The 13,954-nt window shown below is 41.6% G+C and overlaps 1 protein-coding gene across 5 annotated transcripts; it reads left to right on the plus strand.

Moving 5' to 3' along the window:
* The first annotated feature begins 335 nt into the window (after positions 1-335).
* On the plus strand, positions 336-12,090 carry IFT52 (intraflagellar transport 52). Of its 5 annotated transcripts, none has more exons than XM_064465778.1 (13): positions 336-661; positions 1,546-1,633; positions 2,397-2,526; positions 3,375-3,450; positions 3,511-3,609; positions 4,473-4,599; positions 6,807-6,893; positions 7,619-7,687; positions 8,073-8,227; positions 9,252-9,339; positions 10,440-10,548; positions 11,054-11,199; positions 11,766-12,090. In XM_064465778.1, the coding sequence occupies exons 1-13, from the start codon at positions 543-545 to the stop codon at positions 11,811-11,813; spliced, it is 1,341 nt and encodes a 446-aa protein (XP_064321848.1). In that variant the 5' UTR covers positions 336-542; the 3' UTR covers positions 11,814-12,090. The 5 variants fall into 5 exon arrangements, with proteins under 5 accessions (XP_064321848.1, XP_064321849.1, XP_064321850.1 ...); XM_064465779.1 differs by having other exon boundaries at positions 3,514-3,609; XM_064465780.1 differs by having other exon boundaries at positions 337-661; positions 3,538-3,609.
* The last annotated feature ends 1,864 nt before the right edge of the window (positions 12,091-13,954 follow it).

The following is a 13,954-nucleotide window of genomic DNA, read 5'->3' on the forward strand; positions in this document are numbered from 1 at the left end:
CTTTTCTTGTTTAGAAATTAAATAGAAAGTCCCGATTTGTGATTAGGGTTTTTGCTTTTACCTGGGCCCAAGGCCCAGAACCGTGTTCACGGGGGGGTCTCTGAGGGGACACAGGCCGGCCCTGCTCAGAGGCTGGCCCGTGCTGCCGGCAGCTGGAGGCCGGTGAAGCGGGGCCTGGGCACACCGACGGCCGGGCCCCGGGCCGCGGAGCCCCGTTTCCCCCCTCCCCGCACCCCAGCCCGCCTCAGTGGTACAGTCCCGCCCCAATTCCCTGCCAAGGAAACGGATCAAAACCACCTCTGCGCGGGGGTGGGAGTGTCGGGCTCTGGGCATGCGCCCCCGCGGCCGGCGCGTTGCTGGGCGGGGCGGGTTGTGGTGCCGGCTGCCGTCTCCGCGCCGCGGCGGGAAGGGCCTGGCCCGGCCCCGCCCGGCCCGGTCTGGTCCTTCGGGGGTCCCGCTGGGGAGGGGAGCCCTGGGGGCTCGCTTCGGGTCCCGGGAGCTGGCGTCCTTCGGCGTCCCATGCCGCAGCCCCGGGTAGCCCTATGGAGAGAAGCCCGCGGAACGCCATAGTCTTCAACGCGTCCAAAGGGGAGAGTTTCACTCTCGCCAGCAGCTACAAATCCTTGCGGAAAAGGCTTCGCGGTAACTGGAAGGTGCAGAGGTGAGGGGCAGCTCTCCCCGTGGCTCTCGGCAGCGTATTTTGGAGTGCTGGCGTGGGGGGAGGCCGCGTCTTTCTGCTCGGAGGGTCCTTCGCGGGCAGGGCCGCAGGCACGCTCGGCTCCGGCAGGGAGGGGAGAAGAGGCTCCTCAGCCCGCCCAGGCTGTGCGGGTGCACCCACCGCATCCCCGAGGGAGAGGCCTGGGAGCCTCGCCCTGCCGGGGCCGGGGCCGGGAGAGGTCCTGAATTCTGTGTGTGGTCTGCACTGAACACCCCAATAGTCCTTGGCAACGTGTATCGTAAGCTAAAACGTTGTCTTCGCGTTGATTGCGCTCTGTGGCATTAACTGTACTTCGCAGCTGGATGCTGTGCACAGCTGTCTTTGGAGCTTTCGGCAGTCTTATCTGTGGGAGAGATCGAGCCTTGAGTTATAAGGATGAAACTCCTGATACAGGTTTTTGAGTTTGTCTCGATTTAGAGTTTGGGATAAAAAGAAATCAGCCGTCGTACGTATTGTACGGTCTTGTACATATCCTAATGCATAGGGTATTGGCTATCTGCCCACTGCAAAACGTGTCTAGAGCAAAAGAAAAGAAGAATAAGAGGAACCTCAGCAGGTACGAGGTTTAATAGCAGCTATGATGGGTTCTACCAGTTCTAGATCTGCCACAGTACCCTGTTAGAGGGGCTTTATTTTTTAATGGGTTGAAGTTTGTAAGGATTATTTTCACTTGAATTGTCAACTTTAACCCAGATAAAAGGATGTGAAGTGACTGAAGGATTTGCTTTGTGTTTATCTGCTAGATCTTTAATAAAAGAAAAAAAGTAAAAAAACAAAAGTAGTGATTCAGGACTATATTCAATAACATAATGTTTCTTTATCTGTAGCTTAAAAGATGAGATCACATCTGAGAAGCTGTTTGGAGTAAAACTGTGGATTACAGCAGGACCAAGAGAAAAGTTCAGTGCTGCTGAGGTAAGAAGTCAATAATTGTTTGCAAATTAGTTATGTTTCAAGATTTGTTTAATGCGAAGTAAAAAAGAAAAACACATAAGAACTTATAACAGCACCGCTTTATATGAGTTTACACAAATTGAAATTTGAATGGTTTTTTGATAGGGTCAAGTTCATTGCAAGTAGTCAGAATCATTTACTTCCACAGAATCATAGAATGGTTTGGGCTGGAAGGGACCTTTAGAGGGCACCTAGTCCAACCCCCCTGCAGTGAGCAGGGGCATCTTCAATTAGATCAGGGTGCTCGGAGCACCGTCCAACCTCACCTTGAATGTTTCTAGGGATGGGGCAACCCGTGTCTCTGGGCAACCTGCTCTAGTGTTTCACCACCCTCATAGTAAAAACTTTTTCCCTAATAACCAGTCTAAATCTACCCTTCTTTAGTTTAAAACCATCACCCCTTGTCCTGTCACAACAGGCCTTGCTAAAGAGGTTGCCCCATCTTTCCTATAGTCCCCGTTTAAGTGCTGGAAGGCCACAATAAGGTCTCCCCGTAGCCTTCTCATCTCCAGGCTGAACAACCCCAACTCTCTCAGCCTGCCTTTGTAGGAGAGGTGCTCCAACCCTCGGGTCATTTTTGTGGCCTCCTCTGGACATGTTCCAGCAGGTCCATGTCCTTGTGCTGAGGGCTCCAGAGCCCTTTCCATCATTTCAGTCTAACTTCCTGCAGTCTTGTGTGTAGCTTCTTTCACGTGTTTTTTTCTGGATCTTTGTTGTCTTCTAGTTTTCAGTTCTGAAGAAATTCCTGGAGGATGGTGGAGCCATCCTGGTGATGCTAAGAGAAGGTGGAGAGGCCCGATATGGCACAAATATTAACTTTCTGTTAGAAGAATATGGGATCCTTTTCAATAATGGTAATGGGGATCACTGATACCTTTTATTCCTCCATTTTCAGCAAAAACTAAAGAGCAGGTTCAGCCTTTGTTGGTATAAGCCAAGCAGATCCCTCTCACAAAGTACGTTTTGGTCCAAGAGATGTTTTTTCTTGAAATCTACAGGTACGTGGCAGTGTAATACTGGAGCACGCCAAGGGCTTTCCATGGACACAGTACCTTGATAACAACTTGGTCATCTCCGTTCCTTTGCTGCAGTTGTCAATTTTAATGGCATTTACTAACAAAAATTAATTCTAGTTTCATTTCAAACATTCTTCCATGTGTTTTAATGGATTGAATCACTTCATTCTCACCCTGAATAAATAGTGGCACTTTTCTTTAGCAGTAGGTTTCATTAGGTTTTGTACTGCCAGCGTGGCAAAAACCCAACTGTTTCTCAGCGTACATAAAATATTTTTAGGATTTTTAGTGGCATCTCTAGACTGTGTCTTTTTTTTTTTTTGATTCAACAGTATTGGATCCATCATGCTTTTGGAAGATGTGTAAAAAAAGCATTTGAACCTGTAAAACTTGATCCATACTCTTTTAATTGGATCATCCTTTTGCCTCTTCTGGTTTGCAGAAGACGTGGAGATGTGCTTATTTTTATTTGAACTTGCAAATATATTCCTGTTCTAAATCTGTATGTCCAAAAGGAGACAATAGAGAAGGCTGATGTGAATTCTTTTGGGAGGCACATGCCAGCTTTGTGGTTTTAGAAGCAAGCACCCAGGGAATCCAAGAGCTAAACTCATGTTTCATTGCTATATCTAGCATACTGATCAGCTAAGGTGTAAGTTTCTTTTTTTTTCCCTTCTTTCTCCAAGATGCTGTAGTACGAAATGTGTATTACAAGTACCACCATCCAAAAGAAGCACTAATCTCTGATGGAGTTTTGAATAGGTAAATATTTGGGGTACATAAATCTTTACAGTAAACTCTTACAATCCATATTGTTTTCAGTAGGTTTTGCTTTTCAACATCTTGTAGGGGAATCAGTGAAGCTGCAAGAAAAACAGTCCTTGAGACAACAGATGAAGATGCAAGTGGACATGACTCACAGTAAGTGTTTTGCTTTGAGGAAGCTGATGCAAAAATATTTAGAATAACTCAGAATTAGCAGGCTTGTAATCTAGCAGGGGTATGTTGTGCTTGGTTTGAGGTTTTCTAATGTATTTCTTGCTCCTCAAGGTTATATCTGGAAAGGAGAATCTGTTTCGTAGTGCTTGATAACTAATGAAGGAGCAGAGGGATACGTTTTGAAGGGAATTGTTACTCTCCTGACCAGATCTTCTTTGTCCCTTGTCTGTGGATTAGAATTGGATTCAACAATGTAAATAGGAATAACCCCTAGATAGTGAGTGGTCTGGCTGCAGGCATGAGCAACCCTACATCCTTCTAAAGAGTCTTAATCCAGGATAAAATAGATATTTATTGCAGTTTTTAGCTTTCTGTCCCCCTCTGCTGCAGAGGAGTGAAAAAGCATTGAGAAGAACACAACTTTTCTGTAAATAACTATAAATGTTTGTATTCTTCCTGTAGCTAGTTTTTAGACTAATAAACGACCATGTGGTTGATTACAAGGAAAAATATAAGTGTAAAAAACATTTCAGGTAGTTTTGTTCCAGAATATATATCCGTCTGTGAGTTAAGTATCCCTATCCTTCTCATAGGTACAGGAGTGTGCAAACAGAAATTGAGAGTGTTCTTTGTTATTTAAAGACAAATTGTCAACCTGGAAAAACCTGTAGGAGGAGACTAAAATGTCATTATAATGATCTGAACGTCTGAAAGCGCGCCACTTGGCGTTCCACCACCAGTGCACGCTTACAGTTTGCGGTTCAGGCAGACACACTGAGTGTTATAAATATGTCGAGCCTACCTGATACATGCAGATAGTTACAGAGCCTCTGTATTTCCTGCAGAGCGCTCACTTTCGTGTATCCATTTGGTGCCACCCTGAACGTGATGAAACCAGCAGTGGCTATTCTATCAACAGGATCTGTCTGCTTCCCGCTCAACAGGCCTATTCTTGCTTTCTATCAGCATGAGGTATGACTCTGCATGTAACAAACCACGCATTCTCCCCCTACCCTACACGGGAACTGTGGGTGTATTTTCTGGGAGTACTTACAAACTCACTTCTGTTTTTGATGCACTTGCAAACTCCAGATGAGCCTAGTGACTCCTGCCTCTTTTTATGGAAAACTTCTTCGCGTGGGGTTCAGAGGAGAATTAATTTGTTGGTCAGCAAAGATTATGTATTTGTTTGGTTGACAGATAGATATTTTTAGTTCTTTAAAGTTTCATTGTTCGGGGTTTCTTCCAAAGTTTTAGTGATCATTTAGTAAGTGGGATTGTCGTCAGCTTCATAAATGCGCCGTATTGAGTTAAGGAAGAGGATTGTCACCTTGGAGCTGGTAGATCTTTGTTATCTCACCTGTCCAGCCTTGTTAATTTATAAAAAGAAAAATTTAGAAATCTAGTAGTAGTTGATGGATACAAACAAAGAATATTGTTAGTGAATGTAAACACATTAACACATTTTTTACTACATAGATGAGTTTGTAACACTATTGTGTTTTGTTGATCTCTTTGGTAGGAAGGTGAGGTTTTTTTTTTTCCTGAGGGTGCCCAACTTCATACCCCCATATTGAGGCTGAAATAAACCCCATAAATCAAAGACCATACAGCAGCATGAAATGAACTTACAAGTACACTTACTGCTCACACTTCATCTACATCTGTTGGAGAAAAATATAATAAAATCTCTCCACCTGCACAATATTTGCACATAGATCCAATGAACCCATAGACACATGCCTAGTTTTGCAGCCATGATAACATTGAGGTTATCTGCATTAATGATAGAGTTGTCTTTTTGCAACATAAGTCATCTAAGTTATGTAAAGCTATAACTTTACTGGGATGATAGCCTTGCTGGCTGGTGTTCTTGTTTTGAGGCTGTGCTCATTTATGTGGGGGTCTCATGTGCTTCACCTAATTGATGTGGAGAGGAGTGTTTTCTTCTCAGAATTATAACTACTAAATTATGCTGTAAGTGAAATCCATATAAGTTGCCTGCATCTCCACAAAGTGTTTTGTATGGGTTGATCCCTGAAGTGTGATAGGTTTGTGCAGTGGAAACTGTTACGCATCATACTGATAGCTCTTTCCTTGGTATAATAATACCGCAACATGAATGTCAAATAGATGGCATAATTTTTCCTACCTAGCCCAAGGAAGTTATAGACACAAGGGTAGAAGATGAAGCCAGAGACAGAAGTTATCTCTCAAGCAGAGCAGAGAAACTTCATAGAAGGAAAACAAGATCTCTTGGAGTGGAAAAGAGATACAATAAAGAATAGTAGCAGAGAGTGAAGGAATGGAAAGTAAGAGCAGAGGATGCGACCTAGTTATGCTGTGGCAGGTAAAGCATGTAGAATTCAGGTTAAAACCTTGCAAAACACGGAGTATGCAACATCAGAAATTTGTTAAACAAACTGGAGGTTGGTTTGTTTGTATCTCCAAATTCATTGTAGCAGTCTTCATGGTTATGTTATGCTATGAGTTTCACAGTTGGTGCAGGGAGCATTAGAGTGTTCTTTGTTCTGTCGAAAACTTGCTATTTCTTATGTATGTCCTTGTGGAAGGATTAAGGCATTATCTGGGTAGGGAAGGATGTTTCATGAATGCACTTTCATGCATGTTTAATTTAGCTAAATTAAAATATGATGTGCATATTTTGCATTTTATCTTACAAATAATATAATTACCAAACTCTTCTCTCATTACCTGACATGAATATGTGCTTTATTGACACGCGTGCATGTCACTGGCCTCTGGGTTTGCATTCTGAGCACTGAAGAATGAGTTGCTGGAGGTTAATAATGCATTCACTTAACTTAATTCTGTTTTACTTGATTGAAAGAAAGGGTGTTCTTTTTTTGCAATAGTAGCCTAAGTGCAGCTATTGTTGATGATATTCTCTGTATTTTCTTGATTGCCAGCCCATTGGCCTGTCTGCTCTTATGAAATGCAGACCAGTACTTTTAATAAATTTACGAGCCTTAAGAGCATATACTCTTGCAGTAATGCTGTGCTCTTGTGAGCTTGCCAAGTTTGAAACCTCTTTTGCCACTCCTTATTCCAAAATTTCCTATTTCTTTCAATCACTTTGTAATTAGAGGCAATTGTTAATGCTGTCTAAAATTGCAGTTTGGAAGGATGTTTTGCTATATGTTATTCTTTGTTGTTAGAATCAAGGTGGAAAGATGGCAGCACTGGGATCTTCCCACATGTTCAGTGACCAATATTTAGATAAAGAAGAAAATGGTAAGATCATGGTAAGTTTGCTGGGTTTTTGTTTGTGGTTGGTTGGTTGGTTTGTTTTGGTTTTGTTTTGATTTCTTTTTTTTTAAAAAAACACCTTAGTGGATCATCGCAGCACTTACAAAGCAATCCAAGCTCACTAGCTTCATCTTAGAGCAAAACAGCTATGAAGTGGATTCGGCAGAGAGATTCTAACCCAATATTAACATCTGAGGAATTTGTTAGAGCACAAGTAAGAGGAGGGAGTTCTAAAAAATATAGTCTATTAATTATGTTACAGGTCTCTGAAAAGCTTTTCCTACTTCTGTTCGCCACTTCATTGTTATTAGTATTTAAATATTCAGTAGAGGCTTTTTTGTTTACTACTTTTTCTTAGCTTTTTTAGCATTTGACTATGGCTACGGATTAATAATGAACTGTTGCATACGTAGCTCCTGATACTTGGAGACTGTAATGCACTTTCCAAAGTGAGGTACCTAACATTGTTATGTGTAAGAAGGGGAGTTTCCTGCTGAGGTGTTCCTGAAAGTATCACCTCATACAAAGTATGCTCATTGCCACGAGTCCATATGTAAATGCTAATGAAGTTTGTATTTTCTCCCTAGATGTTCTTTGATTTATTACCCATATTTTTCTTCTTTTTCATGATACGTTATTTAGATTTAGTTTTAATATGAAAGTTTAAGCATAATGTAAGATTACAGGGACCCTCCAGAAATTAAGGTTTGCCCTTTTCCAGGATGTGCTTTTCCAGTGGCTCACAACATCAGATGTCCGTTTAAACCAGATGGATATGGAGGACCCTGAGGTAAGAGAGATCCATCACAAGGAAGTATGTAATAGTGTGATCCAGCAGCACCGTTTTTGGCAAACCGTGTATTTAGCACAAAATGGTTAACAGCTTGATGGATGCTGTTGTTGTTGCAGACCCTTTATTTGGGGTTTGAGGTTGAGTAGACAGGTGGATTAGGCATAAAAATAATTGCATTGTATCTCTGTCAGACTTAGATTGCAATTCATTATCAGATTTCATTTGTGAAAGTCTCTCTCCAATTTTCCCATGTTTATGACATCATCTGCTGCTCCAGTTTAATAACTTTGTACTTCACTCAGAACTAGAAAGAGACTATGTCAATGGGTTAGTCTTTTCAAATCCTAGGTGTGTGTATCTGTCTGTGTGTGTATGTGTTCAGATTTCAGACTATACCATGCTCCCAGATACAGCTGCGCTGTCTGAGCAACTGCGAGTCTGTCTGCAAGAAGGAGATGAGAACCCAAGGGACTTCACAAAGCTGTTTGATACATCCCTTTATCAGCTGGATACAACTGCCCTCCCTTCAGTTATCAAGTCAGCAGCTGTGATTTTTGTAAAAAAATATTTTTCCATTGTGTATTCTGCCTTTTCTGTTTGTGCTTAACTGTGTCCGCTTAAGAGTGGGAGGGTCTGAGCTGTAGGCAGCATTCTGAATATGGATATACCAGATTGATTTGTACAGTGTGACAGTGATATTTTCTTTTGCTTCTTGTCTTAGCTGTAGTTTCTGACATTGTTTTTTCCTTTTTTTTCTCACTACTGCTGATGCAGTGAGCTGCTATTTTTAGTAGAACTATCGTCAGTGATGATGGGTACTTTCTGGAGTGATAAGTGATTGTTTTTCCACTTTGGAATTACTTGGCTTTTATTGAAGCCGCATTTCATTCATCTGTACATTTCCCAATAACTGTGTCTTGAGATTTATCTGCTGCTCAGTTTTACCAGTTTGGTGTTGCTAGCAGCTTTGTCCCAAATAACTCATCTGCTACCCGGATCATGGATGAATACATGGAATAGTAGCAGGCTTAACACGGAGTCCATGAAACTCCACTCTGTTGTGGACACTCTTTCTTCTTACTCTGCATTTCTTGTGCCTTGGCTAGATGTGAATTCATACTGGGATCTCCCTTCTCATCCCATAAAAATAACTTATTTTACAATAGCTTTTGGTTATGGACCTCCTGAAAACCCTTTCCAAAATCCCAAGTCTGCTCTTTTCGAACTGGATCACTTTTTCCTCATGCACATTCATCCCTTTAAAAGTTGCTCGAAGAATTGAGGTGTGACTTCCTTCTCTTTTATCATCTTATATATCCACCTATCATTATCTTATTTTCTGTTATCATTTTAACTAATTTGCTTGCTGTAGAAGTCAGTTATTACTGATACGTAGTTCTCTGGGGCCCTTCTAAAATTAGATGTGCCATTCTTTTAATGCTATGATTGTGCATAATGTTGACCCTGGTACCTTCATAAAAATTCATCTCTATAGCCTTTATTGCATGCAAGTGGAAACGGCTCTTGTACCATTTCTTCTCTCATACTTTCTGTGCTGCAGAGCTTATGAGCAGCTGAACGTGAAGCATGAACCCCTGCAACTCATTCAGCCTCAATTTGAGACTCCACTACCTGTCCTCCAGCCAGCCGTGAGTGATCTCCTTGCTGATACAGCATGAGGAGAATCCTTCTGTTTTATGTAAAAGCTGTGTGACAGTTCCATAGTTCTTAACAAAAAAAAAAAAAAAAAAAAAGTAAAAAATACTGTTGTAATAATTAATTGCTTAGGAGCTGAATACATTGCAGGGACTGTCTTTTAGGAACAAGCACTTATTTATGCTTCTAATTTTTATCAACAGCACTTGAAAATGTAGCATGTGGTACCAGAGCAAAATGCCTTGTGTATATAAGCCTTCAGCTGAGTAGCTGCTCCCAGTCCTGTGAGCTGCTGGGGTACAGCCTTCGCAGAGAAAACAGAATGTGCTATTTCAGAAAGTGGTGGTGTAAGTAATACACTGACTGCTGCCAGGGGAGGAGCCAGTCTGTCCCACCCCTCCCTCCCATAGCCTTTGGGGAAGTAGGAAGTGGAGCATTGGTCGTTTACAGCAAGGGCTGGCCAGACTTTTACCAGCAGAGGTTTGGGCTGGCAGCAGCAGCACAAGCTACGGCTCTGTCAAACTTATTTTGAAAAGGAGGTATCTTTGCGTTTTCCATCATGGCTCCATCCTTCTTTACCTTGGCCACCAAGGAAGCGTTACTGGGATCCTTATAGCTGCAGGGGTGCAACTGAAAGTAGTGTCGCATGCGCTGTTCTTTAAAAACACAAGTACAACTTATGGCATAAGTGGTGACTGCACGAAAAAGAAAATACTCTTGTCAGAGTTAGTGTGAGTATGTTTCCAAGGTGAGCTGTTATGGTGAGCTTCGTATCTCAGCTATCCCAGCTATCACCTGGATCTCGTGGAGCAAAACTAGAAACAAACTGCAAGTGCAGTATGCCTAGTTGTGATGCTAGGTGATAATTCTGGCATGCTTGTGACTAAACTCTTTTGGAATATTCAGTTATTTTTTACAAAATATAAATATAATTTTTAAAAAGGTGTACCTTTGTACTGTGGGCTTTGGAGCTGCTTTTGACTTTATAAAAGATTTCTTCAAGCCCAGTCCAAGTCCAAAACTGTTGTTTTAAAGATCTGTAAAGTGTAAGAAAAATATTTGGCAATGAACCATGCTAATTCTTCTCTTCAAGGTTTTTCCACCTGCTTTCAGAGAATTGCCTCCTCCCCCTCTGGAGCTGTTTGACTTGGATGAAACTTTTTCCTCTGAGAAAGCTCGTCTTGCAGAGATAACGAACAAATGTAAGCAGAGCAGACTGATTGCTTACACATTTATATATAAAGTGCAAGTTTTTGGAGTAAAACTGTTGTTATATTTAATTTTACAACATGGTCCTCATTTATGGAAACCCACTGCTCTCATCCTGGGCTAAGAAATTGGAAGGCCTTGGAGACTGATAACTTTATGTACCATGGCATTTTATTCCTTACATGACATTTTATTATGTTCCTGCCTGCTGTTTCCCATATCATGCATAAATTGCTTTGCGTATTCTTGCTGATTTATTTCACATCTTTTTATGCTTTGAAGTTAAAATGTTAAGGTTGTTCTAAACACACCTTAAATCTGAAAACGATGAGACAGCACTAGCTGCAAGAATACATCACAGCTAGTCCCACTGACATTAGTTATAGGACTTAACCTCCCAGAATGCCAACAACAAATCAGACTCGTAGTACGTTTTTGCCCTGCTGATAGGGATATGTGTGATATTCAGCTGCCTTCTTCTGTGGGATGCTTGTTTAGGTACTGATGATGACCTGGAGTTTTATGTACGAAAATGCGGCGATATCCTAGGAGTAACAAGTAAACTCCCAAAGGATAAGCAAGATGCCAAACATATCCTGGAGCACATCTTCTTCCAAGTGGTTGAGTTTAAGAAACTGAACCAGGTATTTTTAATAACAGAATTACAGGTGAATCGTTGGTAGTATCAGCCCTGAGGCTGCTACGTCTTTGTAGCAGCTACTCTTGTCACAGGCAAGAGGCACAGTGATGTGTTAAGACATTTGTTGTGTAATAAATTAGACCAGTGAAGTGTGATCCAGAATACGTATGACTGCTAATCGGTATAGAATGTGTACAGTGCTCAGTTTATTAAGTCTCTCATTTATTTTAATTGCGGGATTAATACACGCAAGTGTAGTTTCAGTAATTTCAGCGTACAGTTCATTAATGGTGCATAGTGTAACAGCAGTGTGCCCTCACGAATGTTCGCAGCGCCTGCTAGCGCTGCGGTGTAGATGTGAAACTAGCATTGTTACTGACAAGCAGTACTGTGCTGAAAGAATGCTTTCATAGTAAATTTCATGCTTCAAAGTCTGTTTGGAACATGTTGGCAGATCAGCTGTTTCTACTAACAAGTAGCCCCTATTTCTCAAGTAGTCTAGTTAAGACAAAAAAATGACATTTCTACCTTATTGTTAAAATTTTTTTTCCCCCTTTTCCCATACTGAAGGAACACGATACTGACACAAGTGAGGCTGGATTCCAGAATGGTAGCTGAGACCTGGCTTCTCCTGTTTGAGATAGACCTTTTAGTAAAAACATACTTTTCTATTTTTTTCAACTGTGTTCAGCTTGTTGATTGGGACTGTCTCCGTAGTTCAGTGACTGATTGGATTGTTTATGTGTAGTAATTTGGATAATCAATGCCTTTGGAGGAAGTGCTTGTATTTTGCAAGCACTTTCCAAATAATTTCCTTTTTTTTCTACTTCTTTACTGAAACTGTGATTTTGTAATATATGAAAAATATACTAAGAAAATGTTGGTTTGGTCCTTCTTTCTGGCTCCAGTATTTATTTTCTTGTAGTAAGGCTTACTGTGGGTTCTCCTGGTGTACATGGAGCCCTTAACTGCACTATGGGAAAGATTGTTGTTTTGGTTTGTGAACTGTGGAAAAGAAAATACAGCCATAAATACAGGAGCTGCTGAAAATATGCTCAGCTGCCACCCCAAGGCAGTCTCCTTCTGTCGCTCTGCCAGAGTGAACCAAGGAGAGGTGGGCTTGTTACTGTAGAAGGAAAATAATTCTTCCAAGGGAGGGGAAGATTCAAAATAAAGCAGTAATGACGTTGTTGCCTCATATAAAACTGGAAATACATCATTTGGAAAAGAAGGGATAGCATTTGGATGAAACAGACTTCAAGATTTAGTGGACCATTATTAAGAAAATGTGATACTGTGCAGAAACTCGGGAATATTTTTACTTACAGTTCTTTGATATCTAGCCTGTTCCCACAGATAGCGAGCTAGGGAATGCACAAGAATGGAAATTCAAGTGAAATTCATTGATCATGAAATGTTGAAACTCAATGCACAGCAAAAATAGAGCCGAGGATGCGAGCGGTGAGAAGAAAAGATTTGTCAACATCATTAACGCTGTGTGTCTCTGTTGCAAGGACTTTCTTTTTTTATATCAACGCTGAGATTGCACTTTGACATTCAAAACCTCTTGTATTTAATCTGACACTCAAACCGTGAAACTTAAATTCTTCTCCCACTCAAGCCTTCTGTTCAGCCTTTGTGACACCTGCGCTTTCTCTTGCTCTGCCATGGTTTTTTAACGTCAAGGCTGCTTTTCCCAAAAGATCTGTTCATCTCTTATCCCACAAAAAGTCGTACCATTTTACATTGCTTCATGCTTTGGATGGCAGCTTGGCGCAGGTTTTTCAAGAGGAGGTGCCCCGAAGCACCTGCTAAGTTACTGACCAGCTGAGATCTGCAGGGGTGGCTGCGCTCTCTGCCTTATTCATAGCAACATGTTTGACATTTTTCATTTTTTCCTCTTTTATTTATTTTTCTCTAAGGGCATGGTTGTGTTTGTCACACCGAGTACTTCCTATGTTCCAGCTACTGATTTACACGATAAGCGCACCCTTTCCTCTGCAGTATCAATGCCAATCACTCAACCGGCACAGACTGCAGTTGAACCAAACAGCTGTGTGATCTTCTTCCTGATGCTAGATCTGGTTTGTGCTGTTCTGTGGTGTTTATACTTCAATCTGTAAATACTTTCTCTTTCTGGGCCCTCTTTCTGAGTTGTTTTGTCACCTGTTCTGATGTTGTAACATGGTTTAGAAAAAAGTGAGCTGAGCAGCCAGAGAATACAAGCAGCTCCCTGTTCACTGTTTCTCGTGCCATGCTGACAGCTGAAGTAAAAGAACAGATTTTTTTTCACTGAATAGATGTTTTTTGGCCAGAAGCTCTAGTGTGGCATATGTGTGGCGGCAGTAGCTTGCATCTCCCTTTCAAAGCCATCTCTTTAGCCCTGTGGAAGTATTTAAACTGTTACTTTATAAACGGAAGTGCTTACTTTGGTCATGGGAATGTGATACGCATAAACTTTATGGCTGATTGACAGAATTTTGGAGGAGTGCAAGGGGGTGAGGGCTTTCAAGAAGCGAGGCTAGGCCACTGGAAGGTTAGGCACGCAGCTGGGCGCCGAGTTTATGTGTTAATGAAATTATTGCTGGACTTCACAAAAGTTGGTTCCAAGCACCTATTGCTGCTTTCCCTTTTTTGTCTCTGTCCTTTCATGCACCATGACTTCCCCTCCCTCACTCTCCCTAAAAGAAGAGGGGGGAGCATATAACGGGTCTTTGGCAAACTGTAAATGCCCTGGAACGTGGTTTTAGCAAGTAATT

Source organism: Phalacrocorax carbo, chromosome 14 (assembly GCF_963921805.1).
Source record: "Phalacrocorax carbo chromosome 14, bPhaCar2.1, whole genome shotgun sequence".
In the NCBI taxonomy this organism is placed as follows: Eukaryota; Metazoa; Chordata; class Aves; order Suliformes; family Phalacrocoracidae; genus Phalacrocorax; species Phalacrocorax carbo.

What these genes read in the sequence shown, in the direction of transcription:
- IFT52 (XM_064465778.1), top strand. Translation starts at nt 543, where the DNA reads ATGGAGAGAAGCCCGCGGAACGCCATAGTCTTCAACGCGTCCAAAGGG. An exon ending in GGTAACTGGAAGGTGCAGAG is followed by an intron (nt 662 to 1,545) that starts GTGAGGGGCAGC and finishes CTTTATCTGTAG; the next exon opens with CTTAAAAGATGAGATCACAT. An exon ending in TGCAGAGATAACGAACAAAT is followed by an intron (nt 10,549 to 11,053) that starts GTAAGCAGAGCA and finishes ATGCTTGTTTAG; the next exon opens with GTACTGATGATGACCTGGAG.